This window comes from Canis lupus, chromosome 12, assembly GCF_003254725.2.
Source record: "Canis lupus dingo isolate Sandy chromosome 12, ASM325472v2, whole genome shotgun sequence".
Lineage (NCBI taxonomy): Eukaryota > Metazoa > Chordata > Mammalia > Carnivora > Canidae > Canis > Canis lupus.
This window is the reverse complement of record NC_064254.1, coordinates 7,946,980-7,966,504: the sequence shown is the minus strand read 5'-3', so window position 1 is coordinate 7,966,504 and position 19,525 is coordinate 7,946,980. Positions and strand designations below refer to the sequence as shown.

Here is a 19,525-nt window from a genome sequence, read left to right as displayed (position 1 = left end):
GGTGTATTTTATGAATCCTGAGAATGTCCTTCTGTTCCCTCAGACCTGAAGAACAGCCTGACCCAGTATAAATGGTGTGTGCGCACATGTGTGTATGAATGAGTGCACGTACTTATCATTTAGTACTTAAATTGCATCCTTAAGAATGTCTCTTAATTCCCTTAGACATGGAGGGCAGCTTGGTCAGTTATTGAACTCTTGGACCAGAGCAATTTCTTCAATACTCTGCATATATTTATCCATTACATTCTAATATTTAGGGTTGCAGGAAGTCTGCGCCATCCCGATATCTCTTCTGTAAGCAACTTTTTTTATTTTGCTTGATCATTTGTTTCTTAGATGCATATAAGGGGTTTTTCTCCGTATCTTTTAAATTTAAAATGTTTCTGGGTGTTGACCTTCATTTTTATAAACTTTGTTTGGAATATGGTAATCAAATTCTACCTCCAAACCAAGTCTCGTTAAACTTTAAAGAAACAGCATGTTTTCTATTACGACAGCTTAATGGTTACTTGCAGTGAATTCATTTCCTATTTAAGATAACAAGTTGGTTTTGATGTCTTGTCTGCGATGCCAAGAAACGCTTAACAGATGTAAAGAAAATGAGAAACTGTGAGAGGACATGAAGGAAATAAAAAGTTTAGTCAAAATTATGCTTTGTCTTTTCATAGCAGTAAAATAATAAAATCAGTGACTGATTTTATTAAACATTGATTTCCTAGGAGAAGGATGGAAACTCTTACCTTCAGGGGCAACACTTCTCTATTGATACCATAAAATGTTGCCATAGCAAGTGTCCAAGACAGCAGACCAGCCACATTCCCACAGACTTTTTTTGCATTTTCCAAAGAATAATCATCCATGTTAAAATACGGCTGTAGCAACTCAACAGTCTCTTCATTTATAGTATCCTTGGGGAACTGCTGAAGGCTCCACAGGAACCCTGTTGCACTCATCAGCTGAAAAATAGCATTACAACCCGGAATTCTGAGAGAACGTAAATAATTTCTTCCTGAGTTAGTATATAATTCTAAATTGAGTTTTTTCAAAGAAGTAACAATTGATTCACTCTCATACCTACACATCAAGACTATGACGACAGTTGACCTAAATCTGTAAGTTGCAAATTATCTTCCTGTTACCATGGTGGAAGATTAAAGAAGAAAAGATATGTCAGTTTCCTGTCTAGTGCATGCATCTGAATGCCACCAACCACACAACTTCCCTTTTGGAGACTGGGTTGGCACATCAAGAGTGTGCCAAGGGGCACCTGGGTAGCTAAGTGGGTTAGGTGTCCGCCTTTGGCTCAGGTCATGATCCTGAGGGTCTTGGGATTGAGTGTCAAGTCCTTTGTGGGGCTCCCTGCTCAGTGGAGAGCCTGCTTCTCCCTCTCCCTCTACCCCTCCCCACTGTTCGTGCACTCACGCTCATGCACACTCTCTCTCTCCATCAAAGAAATAAATCTTAAAAAAAAAAAAGAGTGGAGCTTGCTTCTCCCTCTCCTTCTACCACTCTCCTCTGTTTGTGTGCTCTCTCTCTCCCTCTCTCTGTCAAATAAATAAATCTTCAAAAAAAAAAAAAAAGAGTGTGCCAATACTAGCCTCTGGTTTTAGACACTTTTTACAAAAAGAAGCCATTTAGCTTTAAAATCTTTCCCTACTTACACTTTGGGAGATGCAGTCTCCCAAACTCTTCACTACATAATTACCAATCACTGCCTGCCAGCTTGTGTTGGCTATATTGAAGTCCTGGGTAGAGGGCATCTGATGCACCTTACAGGACTTGCAAAGATTTCTACTTACTTTTAATGACTCTCCCCAGGAAGGTTTGCAGCAAGGTTTTTCTGGATCCATAGTGACTGGGTCAATTTTCTTTTGAAATAGTAGCAGGACACAGTCCATGATTCTCATAATAAGATGTGGAGGCTTTGCAAGTTTCCTGACTGTGGCAATATCATTTGGTTTGATGGTCTGTATTTGGGATTAGGAATCAATATATATTTTTTTGTTGTTGAGTAGTATTAATAATCCTATGGAAATCTAATGTTTTTAGATAATGAAAGTAGAAAACTTTAAAATGTATTTCCTCCCCATCCCCTGACATTATTCTCCTTAAGGGTTTGTATTCCAAGATTTTTGCATAATAGTTCTTTCATTGTTGCCTTGGGATTTCTATTTGTTCTTACTCTTTTTTTCTCCTGTTGTCCTCAACTAATTGCTGTAGAATATCAGTACCATGTATTGCCCACACTCCAGACCTCTGTTGGCAACAAGCCTCATTGATGGGTAACATTCAGATAACTTGCATCTTCAAAGCACATACTCTATGTGTGGATATGAAAAGAGGAGCAAGTCTCTGAATATCAAAACCTCAACTTTGGTGTTCATTTTAAAGGCTGCCCTATCTATGGAAGGGGGAGAAATTCAAAGGAGAAAAGAGAAGTTTTTATAGCTTATGGCTCACAAAAGATAGTTTTCAAAGTTTCTACCTGTGAGCCGGGTTTGGAATAAGATGTTAGCTGATATTCAAGGCAAGAAGGATTGGAACATAACATAATCAATAAAATCTCCTAACACTTGTTCATTCGGTGATTTCTCTTTCTTGTATGTTATTGTATGTTACTGTAGGATTCGTAAAGGGAGTGGGGGTGGAGAATGTGTCCTAATGATTGTCATGATTTTATTAAATGATTATCATAAATCTATTCATTCAACAAACATAGGCATTCTCTCACTTAAAAGAATAAAGAAAAAATAGCCCCATCTTCATAATCTTCCAAGGAAGAGAAAGAAAGCACAATCAACCTGAATTAGAATTGTCATCATGGTAGAAGCAGAGGAATGACAGGAAAAACAAAGGAGAGCCAAAGACCCAAAAACTTTCTGGAAGGCATGAGCCTTCTAAATAAGAGAATGACTCTTATTAGGCAATAAAAGTCAGGAAAAGCATTCCTGGCAGACGAAGAGACACGTTTAAACAGACCATGCTTCTTCCAGAAGCCTATGGGTGTTTCTGCATGGCTGGACCACACTGTGTGTAGATACAGAATGACAGAAGGGCTCCAGGGGTAGACAGGAACCCAGTTATCAGTAGCAACAGTGGCCCTGATATTTGCTGAGTACCCTCTATGTGCCCAGCAAACTGTATTCATTACTTTTAATGCCTACATTGATCCTCCAAGGATCGATGAGGAATTATAATCCCTGTGAAGACCCAAAAAAGTTAAGTAAATTTACTCCAGATCATCTATTTAAGAAGTGGTAGTCTCGAGAGGCAACTGTAAGTTGCCTCCCAGATGTGGACCTTATCCTAAGAGCCCTCAGAACCCACAAGGAGATTTTTTTAAAGGGCACATAATGTAATCTGGAGGGGATGCTTTGAAGGAACTGGGGAGGTTCTCTGTATCATCTGAATCCCTTAGGCTGTTGTTAAGGCCATTAATCACTCGCATTAGTTCTCAGATCTCATGGAAGGCTGATTTATGGAACGAAACTAATAAGTTACAAGAACTGAAGATTTAAAGAATTAGAATATTGAATCAACAGAAACATTTGTCTTCAGTCATAGAGATTATAAATCACATTCGAATTCAATTCAGTTTTCAGATTCTAGAAATTCCCAGTGAATTTCACAGAATGAAACCTGAAGCAGGCTGGGACTTGGGCTGAGAGCGGTAACAGCGCTTGCTCACATTCAGGGCTGCCTCAGCCTCTTCCAGGGCCGGTTTAGCTGCTTCCAGTTTGGTCTCAGCCTTTACTTTTTCACTATCGATCTCATCCACAATTTTTTGGGCTTTGTCTTTTACCTCCTGTACTTCGTTTTTCACTTTGGCTGATGCCTGAGCGCTTACTGTGACTTCTGCCAATACCTATGAATTTGAGGGAAAACAGGTAAACCTTTTGAGCAAAATTCATAGATTTGATCAGTGAGAGACTATTTATACAATATGATATAAAACACAAATATGTATTTTATATATATTCCCCATTCTATGTTTTCAGGAATATTAAAGGAACTCCTTAAGCAGTTCCTTGCAGTCTTCTATGTCCTGAGCTTTCCTAAGACTTACAAATACATATATTATATTTATATATACAGAGTAAATAAGTAAACATGTTAAGCTTTTAGGAAAATGGTATTTCCACTTGATGTAATTTCTAGAAAATTAACACAATTCAAGCATGTGTAGTGGAATATGTTCAGAAACCATAATAATGCCCACGTAATAAAAATAAAGCAGGCCGTGTTTGTTGGGTGCCTACCATATGCTCGGACTAAGCTAAGACCTCTCTGATGCTATCTTTCTCATTTCAGTAACCAGCTAAGGGTCAGAATTTAAGTATCCATTCTTAACTGGCTCAGCAAGGTGAAGCTGAAAGCAGTCACAGAGTGGTAGGGTCACAGATAAAGGAGCAGCACACATACAGCTCTATCAACTTGGGAAGAGTATCTTTTTTTTTCCCCACCAACAATTTCTCTTAGTTTTTTCCCTCCTTGACACAAACTTCAGATGAGACTTGGATCATTCTAGAAACCTAGAGCATTCAGGGATCTTAAAGAGAAGACCAGATATAACTCATAGAGAGGCAAAGATTCCGTAAATAGATGAAAGAGAACAAAGGAAACAGCCCTAGAGGAGAAAGAATAGTCTTAGACCACACAGAGGATAAAATAACTTAGGTGCATCTCAGTATAAGTTAAACAAAAATACCTAACAGTCTTTGTAAAACATTGTTTCACTAGAAATAGTCTATGAGTTCCTGTATTATTTATTTTTAATAACATTTTTAGCTTTTTAAAATATGGAATAATATTCCTTGCCACTAGTTATACGGTAAAGGCCAACTCACTTCATCTGCTTTTATGGAAGCCACTGCCAATTCCTTCTCCTTTATTGCAAGATCCTGAGACAGCTTAGCAACAGATTCGCTTGCCTCCATAAGCTTATCAAGACCTTTACAAATACACACACATACACTTTTGCTTAGTATATGAACATCCGTACATCAAATATTTGCTCAATGTCTGCTACTTATAAGGCCAGTATTTGTACCAGTATTGTAACAAACACAAGATAATTATTATTTATGGGCAAATACATAGATATTAGGAGCATCAATACTGATCATATCTCTGAGAGTTTTGGCAGCGAGTGAAGAACACCATCTATCTAAATTTTTTATTTTTAAGATTTTATTTATTTATTTGAGAGAGAGAGGGAGAGAGCTAGAGAGAGAGCTCAAGTGGTGAGGAAGGGCCGATGGAGAAGCAGGCTCCCCACTGAGCAGAGAGCTCAACACTGGGCTCAGTCTCAGGACCCTGGGATCATGACCTGAGCTGAAGGCAGCCACTTAACCCACTGAGCCACCCAGGAGCCCCTTATCTAGCTAACTTTAAGGGAAAGTCACCATGTCAGACTGAGTAAGATTAACTTAGGAAACTTATTTGCTCTCCTTGGCTTTGCAAACATCATTTTTAATGATGTAAATATCATTTTTTTTGCCTTTGAATCATACTGCAGCTGTGACAAATGAGACAGATAATACATTAATAGTTTTGTGGTTCTCTTTGCTGTGAAAATGAAAACAGCTGCTAAAACCCATGCAGCTGACTTCTGTGACTTTCAATGCCATACAGCACAATAAATGATTAACTGGATTTTCTCACATTCCAACTCAGTTCTAGACAGTGGTGTGTTGGTAAATGTTTAGCATCCAAGTCTCTTGGGGGAGAGAGGGGACGCTCATTTGCATGTTTTCCAATTTTCATGGTATGAGTACTCCCACCATGGTTGATTTGAAGTTACCAAGAGACTCCCAGTAGCACACCTTTATATGTCTACCATACTGATAGAATGAAATAAATAAGCTCAAGAACATTAATAGCAGTAAGATAGAGTAAAAATAACTAAGATGTGATGAATTCTGAGTATTCTTACCTTTTTCAAATAGGACTTATTTGTGACTTTATCTGATTTAATTTTTTATTTTTTTTATTTATTTATTTTTTTTTTTATTGGTGTTCAATTTACTAACATACAGAATAACACCCAGTGCCCGTCACCCATTCACTCCCACCCCCCGCCCTCCTCCCCTGATTTAATTTTTTAAACAGATTTTATTTATTTATTTATTTATTCATTCATTCATGAAAGACACAGAGAGAGAAAGAGAGAGAGAGAGGCAAGCAGAGACACAGGCAGAGGGAGTAGTAGGCTCCATGCAGGGAGCCCGACGTGGGACTCGATCCTGGGTCCCCAGGATCACGCCCCGGGCCAAAGGCAGGTGCCAAACCGCTGAGCCACCCCAGCCAGGATCCCCTCTGATTTAATTCTGAATGAAGGATGTGTTTAACAACCAGGTCATAAAATTCCTACAAATTAAAAATCAACTCGAGAGCCAGTACAAGTAGCTCCAGCCCACCACTGATCACAGAGCATCCCATGCAAAGTTACAAGAAGGTAAGCCATGAGAAAAACAGAGGATGGTTTCTTTCACAGTGTTTCCACCACTATAACTGCACAGACCTTGGAACTCTGTTATGCTCTGAGATCACATTTTTTTGCAGACAAAGTGAGGGGGGAAAATCTTTGCACTTCTTTTTGGACTGTTTGGGCCAAATGCTTTCTGGATGTATGATTTGTTCCGATTTGTACTTTCTCTGCTAATATTACATGTACTGGACACAGAAAGCCATTGTTCAGGCAAATTACCTCTTTTGTTTTTACTTATTTTTCTTTTTCCTTTGTTAGAAATTTGAGAAGCATTAACAATGCATGACTCATGCAAGTCAACGCAAAGTGTAATGAGGCCAAAAACTGAAACGGAGGTCAGTTCCCAAGAGCTGGCTTTTCTCCACCTGCAGGCAGCAGCTCAGTGACTATGGGGACTCCTGGCCCAACAGCATGGACTACAGTTCAGGGGCAGGCAGAAAATGGTTTGAGAGAGAAAACAGGCTACCTCCGCAGATTTTCTTCTGTCCAGAATTTTCTTCTTTTTAAAAATATTTTATTTGGACTTTGAGACTAAGAGTAGGAGCAGGGGGTAGGGGCAAAGAGAGAGGGAGAGGGGCAAAGGGAGAAGCAGACTCCCCGCTAAGCATGGAGCCCAATACGAGGCTCAATCCCAGCATCCCGAGATCATGACCTGATATGAAGGCAGATGTTTAACTAACTGACCCACCTAGGTGCCCCTGCCTGGAAGCTTCTTAACAGGTAAAAGGCCCTAATAACATCCCTCAAAATAACCTATTACTAATGGTAAAGGCAGCATTTTTCTTTCAAACACAGTATCCATCAGTGGATATGTATATACATACATATAGGAATTCCTATCAAAAAGCCCTTAAAAGATTCCATTCTGCTTACCAATATTCATACGTTCAGCTTGTTCATTGATATGTTTCACCTTTTCAGTATAAATGTTTTTATAACCATTGATAAATGAGAGATAAGACTTGGGAGTCACGTGTGCTCTTCGGCGGTATCTGAAAGTAGAACATAGAAATGATCTTCATCTCTATCATTCTGATGTATTCCTATAAGGCATCCTATGCTGTGGAATCAGTGTAATTCTGAAGGGTGATTCCCTAGCAGGAAGGCAGGAATGGTGAATGGTTTCCCTAGAAGTCAGATGGAAAGGACACTACATAGCTGGTGTATTGACCCTTAAGGGGTCTTTGACTCGACCCTTACCCCGCCTTGGGCTTCTGCTTCCTCATATGGAAAACTAAGAAAGGAATTACTGCCCTACACCTGCCAGCATTTTGTGAAAATATATATAATAAATATATACATATATATTTACACACACACACTTTGTAACCTTTAAGGTTCTGTACAAATATTAGGGATAAGTGGTCCAAATGAATTTGTGCTGTGATCTGCTTTCATTCAACTGATATTTGAATGAAATACACTTCTTCACGGCTATAAACCAGCTGGGTGGGCTTACAAAAGTGAAAGCCAGTCTCACCCTCCAATTCACCAGATCTAGAAATGAAGTCAGCCATACTTGATTTGCACATTCAATTCACTAAGGCTTTATTTAGTACAGCAATTCTATTTAACAGTAGAATTAAATAAAAAGAATTATTTTATTCAGGAGAAACTCAAGTCAAAGAAGAGCTCCTCACATACTATAAAATCATTTTACCTTTTAATTAATTTTTCACTTTTGGAGTTCTGGAAATTTTTAACATTAAAAAAATTTTAAGGACTCAGGCACACATATGACTAGCACTTAAGCATTTAATAAGTATCACATTCAGAATAAAATTCTACAACCGAAGAGGATATGAACATTTTGGAAAACACACCAAATTTTCCTAAAATAGAGACACAGGTTTTTGTAGCAAAGAGAAGGTAAAACTTTCCACAGGTGACAGTGACAGAAGGAGTTCAAATTAAATGGAAGGAAAATCTTGCTAACCATAAGAATTAATACACTTGGATCCACCAAGAGGATTTGGAAGGTTATCTAGAACTTTATCTTAGAGGGGGTTCCTTCCAACAAATGTTGGTGAGGATATGGAGAAATGGGAACTCTCTAGCACTGTTGGTGGGAATGCGAGCTGGTGCAGCCACTCTGGAAAACACTATGGAAATTCCTCAAGAAGTTGAAAATAGAGGTACCCTATGACCCAGCAATAGCACTACTGGATATTTACGCCAAAGATACATATATATTGAAATGACGGGACACCTGCACCCCAATGTTTATAGCAGCAATGTCCACAATAGCCAAACTGTGGAGGGAGGCACGATGTCCTTCAACAGATGAATGGATAAAGAAGATGTGGTGTATATATATATACAATGGAATATTACTCAGCCATCAGAAAGGACGAATACCTACCATTTGCTTTGACGTGGATGGACCTGGAGGGTATTATGCTGAGTGAAATAAGTCAATCAGAGAAAAACAATTATCATATAGTTTCATTCATATGTGGAATATAAGAAATAGTAAAAGGGACTATAAAGGAAAGGAGGGAAACTGAGTGGGGAAAAATTAGAGAGGAAGACAAAACACTAGGGACTCCTAACTTTGGGGAAAAAAACACAAAGGGTTGCAGAAGGGGAGGTGGATGGAAATATGGGGTGACTGGGTGATATAGGCAGTAAGGAGGGCACTTGATGGGATTAGCATTGGGTATCATACTATATTTGGCAAACTGAATTTAAATAAAATATTTTTTAAAAAGAGGGGGTTCCTGGGGCACCTGGGTGGCTCAGTCAGTTAAGCGTCTGCCTTCAGTTCAGGTCATGATCTCAGGGTTCTAGGATGGAGCCCCACATCTGTTTCCCTGCTCAGTGGGGAGCCTACTTCTCCCTCTCCCTTTACCCTTTCCCCCCTGCTTGTGTGCACTTGCTCTCGCTCTCTCTCTTTCTTTCTGTCTCTCAAATAAAATCTTTTTTAAAAGCAAGGGGAGTCCTGGGGATAGTTTTAAGTAAAGAAAAGGGTCCAGGATAAACATAGCTTTGTGAGATAGGAACCCTCTGGAAAATCCATGAAAATGTTACCCAGACCCTCTACGTAGGAAAATTCTTTCTGGCAGGTTGAGCATCCCCAGCAGCCCAAAGATCATGTTGACCCACCTTTATTCACATCTATCAAATGTACACAAAGAGTATCCTGCTTTGGGAAGGGAAGAAGTTGTAGTTTTGAACTGTTGACAATAGCTTTCACATGTAAACACCATTGCTACTTTTAGCCAATGGACTTTCCTAGAGTCAATTAAAATTATTTGGCATGAAAACATTGGTAATACCAAGAGATGCAAATGCAAAACCTAAATTCCCTAACATAAGGCAATGGTGAACTTTTCTTTTTTCTCCAAAAGAAAACCAAGCAAATGATATAAAGTGACTCATTAAGCATCTGTTACTTTGAGGCCTGGAAGAGAAAGAGGTACTTAAGTACGGATACTAGTTAATCCTGAAGTCTCATTGATTTATCATTATTTCAATACATAACCGCCAGAAAATCAAAGCAAAAAAAAAAAAAATCTAAGTGCAGCAGGGACTCTGTCCTCAATTGATATGGCTGCGGCACCAAATTCCTCTCTGAGATGAACTGCGTGAGGCTGCAGCCACCATGGTCCCGTACAGTCACTCACCTTTGGAAATAATTTTCACAGCTCTCGGAAACCATATCATGGAAGAGGCCCATTGTTTCTACAACATGTCTTTTAGTGTCACTGGAGCAGACAATACTATAGCCTGAAAGGAAATAGGAGGCCACAGCAATCAAAGCCTCCTTTGGCCAGCGACTAAACCAGTCCATGGTGCAACCTGATATCAAGCCAGGAAATTTCAAAGAACGGGCCCGGAACTTCTCACCAACCTGTTGACAGTAAGGTCAGAAATTCGTCAGACACACAGAGAGATTATAATAAAATGGCTAGAGAGAGGCTTAGGCATTCTGAGCCAACAGTGTGACATCACAATTTTAAAAAAATCTTGGGGTGCATTAATATATAAATTAAATGTTCAGAGGAAGGGAGGGAGTATTTCCATATTTTTCTCTACCCTAAGGCTACATCTGCATTACTGGGCTGGGTTCTATGAGCTACCTTTAAGAAGAAAGTGATAAACTAGAACTCTTTGTGAGAGAGATGACCAGGACAGTGAAAGGCCTGGACACTAGGACAAGTGAGAATGGCAAAAGCGGTGGGAGATGTTTGGTCTACCAAGGAAACAAGTTAGAGGATCTGCAAAAACTTTCTCTAAATATCTAAGGAGCTATATGGGGAGCAGGGAGGGATTGGGTTCACTTTACAAGGGAGAAACAGAATCATGGAGGCAAAAATAGACAAAATTCAATTCATTCCATAGAAGACCTCTCTGGGAATCAGACTATCTAAAAATTAAGTAGGTTGGCTTGCTAAGTTAGTGACACTCGCAGAGCAGAGCTGCCTGATATAATTATGATTGTGGAAACGCTCTAAATATATGCTGCCCAGAATGGTGGCCCCAAGTAACATGTAGCTACTGAGCATTTGAAATGGAACTGATTTTTATCTTTACTTAATTTTTAACTAATCAAGATTTAAATGGCCATATGTATCTAATAGCTACTATACTGGACAATACAGTGAGCTAGGGATATTCAAACCTATATCAGGGACATTCTAGATGGTATGTCTATGCTGGAGGAAGAGCTGGACAAGATTACATAACCAAATTCATCAAATTCAAATAATCTATATCCTCAGGCAATTAATGGAAGTTATAGGCTATGCAATAATTTCTAATAAAATGAATATTTTAAATTATCACTCTTTGGTGTGAGATTGCCTTCCAGTGGAGATTGGTGATAGTAAAGTGTGAATTTCAATTCAGTATAACAAATGTTAGTTTCTGAGCAAATCATCTCATCAGAGAAAGTAAACTATTAAGTACATTTCCATAAGTAACTCCTCCCACATAAATATAAAGTAACAACTCACTGGAGAAAAGCAGAGAACAACATGCAAGTTCCTCCTTGATCTTGAAATGAAGTACTCATACAGATTATCAAAGGTAGGAGGGTGGCGAGGCAGTTCCTTTTTCATCACTGGTATTAGGCCTTGGGTGATTTCATCCATCTCATCTCGTGCAAACAGATTGGAGATCTTTGAGAAACAGACAAGAAAGTGTTGTGTATTTTACAAATTCCCCACATCAATTCAGTCAAAGTCTAGTCCCTTTTTTCACCCACATGTCATCTTCTTTTCATATTTTCTTTCTGCATCTCCACAGTCAAAATCCCTCATTTGCTGGAGATTACCAAAAATACAACTTTTTATTGAGCAGTTTAATCAGGAGGAAATTTTGTTTCCCCTTACTCAAATAGCTATCACCAAAAAAGTATCTCTCCACCATTCCTATAATATCTTTAGAATGTCCAGTGATGCCCTCTGTTCTCTAATTCATAGTCAGTCTCAATTATGGCTGTGAGGTAATTTTTTACTATGTGTATTTTTATATTCAGGTATAATTGATACACAATATTATATTAGTTTGAGGTGATTCAGCATTTGTATATATTGAGTAATGATTACCACAATAAATCTAGCTACCATCTGTCATCATACAAAGTTACGCAATATTTTTGACTACTTTCCCCATGCTGTACATTATATCCCCATGACTTCTTTATTTTACGACTGGAAGTTTGTACTTCTTGATCAACTTCACCCATCTCCCCCATTCTCACCCTGATATATCCACCCTCCTCTGTCAATCACCAATCTGTTTTTTGTATCTTTAAGTCTGAGTTTGTTTTTTAGATATTTCATATAAGCAAAATCATGCATTATTTGTCCCTCTCTGCCTGATTTATTTCACTTAGTTTACAACTCTCAAGGTCCACCCAAGCTCATGAATGTCAAGATAACATTCTTTGTTGTGGCTGAGTAGTATTTCCGGGGTGTGTGTGTGTGTGTATGTGTGTGTGTACATATATACCACATTTTCTTTATCAATTCATCCACTGATAGACACTTCAGTTATTTCCATGTTGTGGCTAGTGTAAATACTGCTGCCATGAGCAAAAGGTGCATATATCTATTTGAAATAGTGTTTTCATTTTCTTCAGATAGATACCCAGTAGTGGAATTGCTGGATCACTATTTTTAATTTTTTGAGGATCCTCCATACTGTTTTTCAAGTGGCCACACCAGTTTGAATTCTCACTAACAGTACATGAGGGTTCCCTTTTTGCCACATCCTTATCCAAACTTGCTATTTCTCATCTTTTTCATAACAGCCGTTCTGGCAGGTGTGAGGTGCTATTTTGTAGTGGCTTTGATTTGCATTTCTCTAACAATTAATGGTGCTGAGCATTTTTTCATATGCTTGTTAGCCGTCTGTATGTCTTCTTTGGAAAAAATATATATTCAGATCATTTGCCTAGATGATTATTTGGGTTTTTTTTTATTGAGTTGTAGGAATTCTTTATATATTTTGAATATTAGCCTCTTATCAGATATACAACTTGCAAATATCTTCCCCCATTCGGTAGGTTGCCATTTAATTTTGTTGATGGTTTTCTTCATTGTGCAGAAGCATTTTCGTTTAATATCATCCCATTTGTTTATTTTTCCATTAGTTTCCCTTGCTTTTAGAGTCAAATTCATAAAAACATTGCTAAGAACAATGTTGGGAAGCTTACCACTTACATTTTCTTCTAGGAGTTTTATAGTTTCAGGTCTCACATTCAAATCTTTAATCCATTATTAATTAATTTTTATGCACAGTGGAAGGTAGTGGTACAGTTTCCTGCTTCTGCATGTGGCCGTCCAGTTTTCCCAACACCATTTATTGAAGAGATTGTCCTTTCCCCATTGTATATTCATGGCTCCTTTGTCATAAGTTGATCATATATGTGTGGGGTTTTTTTCTGAGCCCTCTATTCTGTTCTGTTGATCTCTGTGCCTATTTTTATAGCAATACCACACTGTTTTGATCACTATAGCTTTGCAGTACAGTTTATAACCAGAGATCATGGTATTTCCATTTTTGTTCTTTTTTCTCAATATTGGCTATTCAAGGTCTTTTGTGTTTCCACAGAAGTTTTAGAATCCTTCGTTCTATATCTATATAAAATGCCATTGGAATTTTGATAACTATTGCATTGCATTTGTAGATGGCTTTGGACATTATGGACATTTTAACAATATTAATTTTTCCAGTCCATGAGAAAAAATATCTTTCCATGTATTTGTGTCTTCCTCATTTCTTTCAACAATGTTTTACAGTTTTCAGTCCACAGGTCTTTCACCTCTTTGATTAAATTTATTCCTAAGTACTTTATTCTTTTTTTATGTAATTGTAAATGCCATTGTTTTCTTGATTTCTCTTTCTGATAGCTCATTATTAGAGCAAATGCAATCAATTTCTGCATGTATGATTCTTGTATCCTGAAACTGAACTGGTGTATTCTAACAGTTTTTTGGTGGAGCATTTAGGGTTTTCTCTATATAATATCATGTCATGTATAAATACAATTTTGCTTCTTTCTTTCCAATTTGGATGCTTTTTATTTTTTTATCTTGCCTAAGAAAAAACTTCTTGTTAAGTATGATATTATCTGTGAGTTTATCATATACGGTCTTTATTATTTTGAGGTCCATTCCACATTGTTGCAAGTTTTAATCATAAAATAGATGTTGAATTTTGTCAAATGTTTTTTATGCATCTGTTGTGATGATATGATTGTCTTTCATTTTGTTAATGTGATGTATTATGTTGATTGATGTGAATATTGAACCATCCTCGCATCCCTTGAGTAAATCCCACTTGATCATGGTGTATAATCCTTTTGCTGTATTGTTGAATTCAGTTTGTTATTTTATTGAGGATTTTTGCATCTGTGTTCATCAGGGACATTAGCCTGTAATTTTCTTTTCTTGTGGTGTCTTTTTCTGGCTTTGGTATCAGGGTAAGTCTGTCCTTGTAGAATGAGTTTGTAAGTGTTCCTCCTCTTCAACTTTTTAGAAGAGTTTGAGAAGAATTAGGACTAACTCTTCCTTCAATGTTTGGTGGAATTGGCTGGTAAAGCCTCTGGGCCTGGATGTTTGTTGGTAGGTTTTTGATTACTGATTCAACATCCTTCCTAGTAATCTATTCGGATTTCCTATTTCTTCATGATTTGGTCTGGGAATATCATAAGTGTCTAGAAATGTATCCATTTCTTCTAGGTTGCCCAATTTGTTGATATATAATTGTTTGTAGTAGTCTCTCATGATCCCTTGTATTTATTTCATATCAATTATAACTTCCCCTCTTTCATTTCTGATTTTCTTTGAGTCCTCTTTATTTCTTGTTTAGTCTAGCTAAAGGTTTTGTCCATTTTGCCTATTGGTTCAAAGAACCAGCTCTTAGTTTCATTGATCTTTTCTATTGTCTTCTTAGTCTCTATTTCCAGTCTGATCTTTATTGTTTCCTTATTTCCACTAACTTTGGGCTTTTTGTTTCATTTTCTAGTTCCTGTAGGTGTAAAGTTAAATTGTCTATGTGAGACTTCTTTTATTTCTTGAGGTAGGCCTATATTGCTATGAACTTCCCTCTAAAAGCAACTTTTGCTGCATGGCATAAGTTTTGGTATGTTATACATTTGTTTTCATTTGTCTCTAGGTATTTTTTGAATTTCTCCTTTCATTTCTTCTATGATCCAGTAATTATTCAGTAACATGCTGTTTATTTGTAGTCTCCATTTATTTGTAGTCTTTCCAGTTTTCCTCTTATAATTGATTTCTAGTGTCATACAATTGTGTTCTAAAAAGGTGCTTAATATGATTTCAATCTTCTTGAATTTATTAAGACTTGTTTTGTGGCCTAACATGTGATGTATCCTGGAGAATGTTCCATGTGTGCTTGAGAAGAGTGTGTGTTCTGCTGTTGGGGATGGAATGTCCTATATGTATTAAATCCACCATTATAAAACCATTATGCTATGGTCTAGCATATCATTTAAGGCTGATATTTCCTTACTGATTTTCTATTTTAATAATCCATCCACTGATGTAAGTAGGGTGTTAAAGTCCCTTACTATTATTGCACTGCTGTCAATTTCTACTTCTAGATCTGTTGATATTTGTTTTATATATTTTGGTGCTCCTATGTTTGGTTCATATACATTTATAGATGTTATATCTTCTTACTGGATTGACTTTTTATCATTATGTAATACCCTCTTTATCTTTTGTTATTGTCTTTGTTTTAAAATCTATTCTCTCAGGGGCACCTGGGTGGCTCAGTGGCCGAGCATCTGCTTTTGGCTCAGGTCATGATCCTGGGAGTCCTGGGATCGAGTCCCACATCAGGCTCCCTATGGGGAGCCTGCTTCTCCCTCTGCCTCTCTCTGTGTGTCTCAATTGAATGAATGAATGAATGAATGAATGAGTGCTTTTAAAAAAATTAATAAAATCTATTCTATCTGATCTAAATATAGCTATACCAGGTTTCTTTTCATTTCCATTTGCATTGAATATCTTTTTCCATCTCTTCATTTTCAATCTGTGTCCTTACTTCTGAAGTGGGTCTCCTGTAGGCAGCAGCACATAGATGGGTCTTTTTTTTTTAATCCATTCAGCCACTCTATGTCTTGGATTAGATAATTTATTCCACTTACATTCAAACTAGCTTTTGACAGGTATCTACGGATTGCCATTTTGTTTTCTGTTTCCATAGTTCCCCTTGGTTCTTTTCTTCTTCTCTTTTTCTCATCCCTTCTGGCTGATTATGTTTAGGTTCCTTGCTCATTTTCTTTTGAGTGTTTACTGTAAGTTTTTGCTCTGTTGTTACTATGAGGTTCACATTATTTTATATATATATATATATAAATAATATATATTATATATTAGTCTGTTTTAATTTGATAGAAACTTAAATTTGAACACATTCCTAAAATGCTAGTTTTACTACCTTCCCTCATGTTTTATGTCTTTGATGTCACATTTTACATCTTTCTATATCCCTTAACTGATTATTATAGTTTTAGTTATTTATCACCTTTACCTTTACTACCTTCATAGTAGTTTCATAAGTGATTAACTTATTCCCTTCACTATATATTTAGCTTTTCCAGTGATATTTTTATGTTTTGTATGCTTTCTTGCTACTAATTAGTGCCATTTCTTTTCAGCTTAAAGAAGTCTCTTTACTATTTCTTGTAAAGTTGGTCTGGTAGAGATGAACTCCTTCAACTTCTAACCTGAAAAAATATTTCTCTCTTTCAATTCTGAATAGTAACCTTGCTGTGTAGAGTATTCTTGGTTGGAAGTTTTTTTTTTTCCTTTTAGCACTTTGAATAAAGTGCCACTTTGCCACTTACTTCTGGCCTGCAAAGTTTCTGCTGGTAAATTTGCTGATAACTTAATGGAGGGTTCCCTTATATGTAACAGTTTGTTTTTTCTCTTGTTGCTTTTAAGATTTTCCTTTTAGAACACAGGCAACACCCTTTTTGAACTTGGCCACAGCAACTTCTTGCAAGATACATCCATGAAGGCAAGAGAAACAAAAGCAAAAATTAACTATTGGGACTTCATCAAGATAAGAAGCTTTTGCACAGCAAAAGAAACAGTCCACAAAACTAAAAGACAACCTACAGAATGGGAGAAAATATTTGCAAATGATGTATCAGATAAAGAACTGGTATCCAAGATCTATAAAGAGCTTATTAAACTCAACAGCAAAGAAACAAACAATCCAATCATGAAATGGGCAAAAGACATGAACAGAAATCTCACAGAGGAAGACATAGACATGGCCAACAAGCACATGAGAAAATGCTCCGCCTCATTTGCCATCAGGGAAATACAAATCAAAATCACAATGAGATACCACCTCATACCAGTGAGAATGGGGAAAATTAACACAGCAGGAAACCACAAATGTTGGAGAGAATGTGGAGAAAGGGGAACCCTCTTGCACTGTTGGTGGGAATGTGAACTAGTGCAGCCACTCTGGAAAACTGTGTGGAGGTTCCTCAAAGAGTTAAAAATAGACCTGCCCTACAACCCAGCAATTGCACTGCTGGGGATTTACCCCAAAGATACAGATGCAGTGAAACCCCAGGACACCTGCACCCTGATGTTTATAGCAGCAATGTCCACAATAGCGAAACTGTGGAAGGAGCCTCAGTGTCCATCGAAAGATGAATGGATAAAGAAGATGTGGTATATGTATACAATGAAATATTACTCAGCCATAAGAAACGACAAATACCCACCATTTGCTTCAACATGGATGGAACTGGAGGGTATTATGCTGAGTGAAATAAGTCAATCAGAGAAGGACAAACATTATATGGTCTGATTCATTTGGGGAATATGAAAAATAGTGAAAGGGAATAAAGGGGAAAGGAGAAAAAATGAGTGGGAAATATCGGAAAGGGAGACAGAACACGAGAGACTCCTAACTCTGGGAAACGAACAAGGGGTGGTAGAAAGGGAGGTGGGCAGGGGGTAGGGGTGACTCGGTGATGGGCACTGAGGGGGGCACTTGATGGGATGAGCACTGGGTGTTATATGTTGGCAAATTGAACTCCAATAAAAAAAAGTAGAAAAAAAAGATTTTCCTCTTATCTTTAACCTTTGACATTTTAATTATAATGTGCCTTGATGTGAATATCTTTGGGTTCATCTTATTTGGAACCCTGGGCTTCCTGGCCCTGGATGTCTATTTTTTTTCCCCATGTTAGGGAAATTTTCAGCCATTATTTCCTCAAATAAGTCTTCTGCCCCCTTTTCTCTCTCTTCTCCTTTTGGGCCCCTATAATGCAAATTTTGTTCCACTTGATCAACATCATATGTCTCATATGTCCCTTAAGTTATCTTCATTACATTTATTTTCTTTTTGCTGCTCTGTCTGATCTGCACTGCTTTGTCTTCCAGTTTGCTGATCTCTTCCGCTTCTTCCAATCTGCCATTTAACCATTCCTGTGTATTTTTTCAGTTATTATTGTAATTCCTCAGCTCTGTGACCTCTATTTGGTACTTTCTTATGTTTTCTATATCTTTGTTAAAGTTCTCTCTGTGTTCATCCATTCTCCTCATGAGTTCAGTGAGCATCTTTATGACCGTTACTTTGAATTCTTTATCAAGTAGATTACTTATCTCTATATCATCAAGGTCTTTTTCTGAGGTTTTTGTCTTTCATTTGGAACATATTTCCCTCTTTCCTCGTTTTGTTTCACTCTGTGCATTTCTATGAGGCAAAACAGCTACCTTTCCCAGTCTCTAAACAGTGGCCTTATGTACGTGATGGACTTTCTCATTCATCTTTGCCCTAGCTCTTGGTTATCTCACAAAACTTTTTGGTTACCTAAACCACCTGATTTACTGTTGATATGTCCCTGCTGTTGAGGGTGCATCAAGACTAGTCAGTGTTCCAAGGGGGAGTAATCTCCTTTCATACTTAGTTTCAGGTTGATTGGAATTTAGATCTTCAGGCAGAAGCTTTTAAAGTATGCAAATACACACAGTCCTGTAGGGCCATAATCATGATCCCTCTGTCCTCCAGACTAGGAGTTCTCTCCAGATTGCAAAAGTTGGGGCTCCAGACAAAGTATAAGGCCCTTTCCAGGAGGTCTTGCTGATCTATAGCAAGGCCAAGGGTTTATGGAAGGATGATATCTTCCTGCTTACATTCCCTTTGGGTATCTCTTCAGTCTCTAGATGTGTAAGAAACATAAAGCCTTCTGGCAGAAGCTCCAAGCTAAGTAAATAGGCCCCTTTCACAGGAAGACTGGGGTTGTGTTTCAGTTGGCTATCTGTGCAGTGTACTGGATATGGTGGCCTGCCAAGAACTGTCTTTCCAACATTACATTCCTATGGAGCTGAGAATGCCAGTCCCGTTGGTCACCAGCATCAGGCAATCAAGGGGCATCCCCAAGTAGATTGCCCAAGCCAGCCAGCCTTAACACAGCAGCTGGAGAGTGTATACAAGGGGCATACTTGCTAGCTTCAGAAAGGCAGCAGGAAAATGTTTAACTGCATGTATCCATGGGCCTCAGGACTGCAGCAGGTGAGTGCCTTG

At 37.8% G+C, this 19,525-nt stretch overlaps 1 protein-coding gene across 1 annotated transcript in view; it reads right to left on the bottom strand.

The window, feature by feature from the left end:
• Positions 1-19,525, bottom strand: part of DNAH8 (dynein axonemal heavy chain 8) — a 363,394-nt gene that overhangs the window by 113,261 nt on the left and 230,608 nt on the right. Inside the window, exons 64-70 of the mRNA XM_025418650.3 lie at positions 11,452-11,616; positions 10,120-10,346; positions 7,367-7,485; positions 4,851-4,954; positions 3,692-3,868; positions 1,803-1,970; positions 744-959 (exon numbers count right to left, since the gene is read on the bottom strand). Coding sequence (XP_025274435.3) covers positions 744-959; positions 1,803-1,970; positions 3,692-3,868; positions 4,851-4,954; positions 7,367-7,485; positions 10,120-10,346; positions 11,452-11,616 — 1,176 coding nt within the window. The remainder of the gene's footprint in view (positions 1-743; positions 960-1,802; positions 1,971-3,691; positions 3,869-4,850; positions 4,955-7,366; positions 7,486-10,119; positions 10,347-11,451; positions 11,617-19,525) is intronic.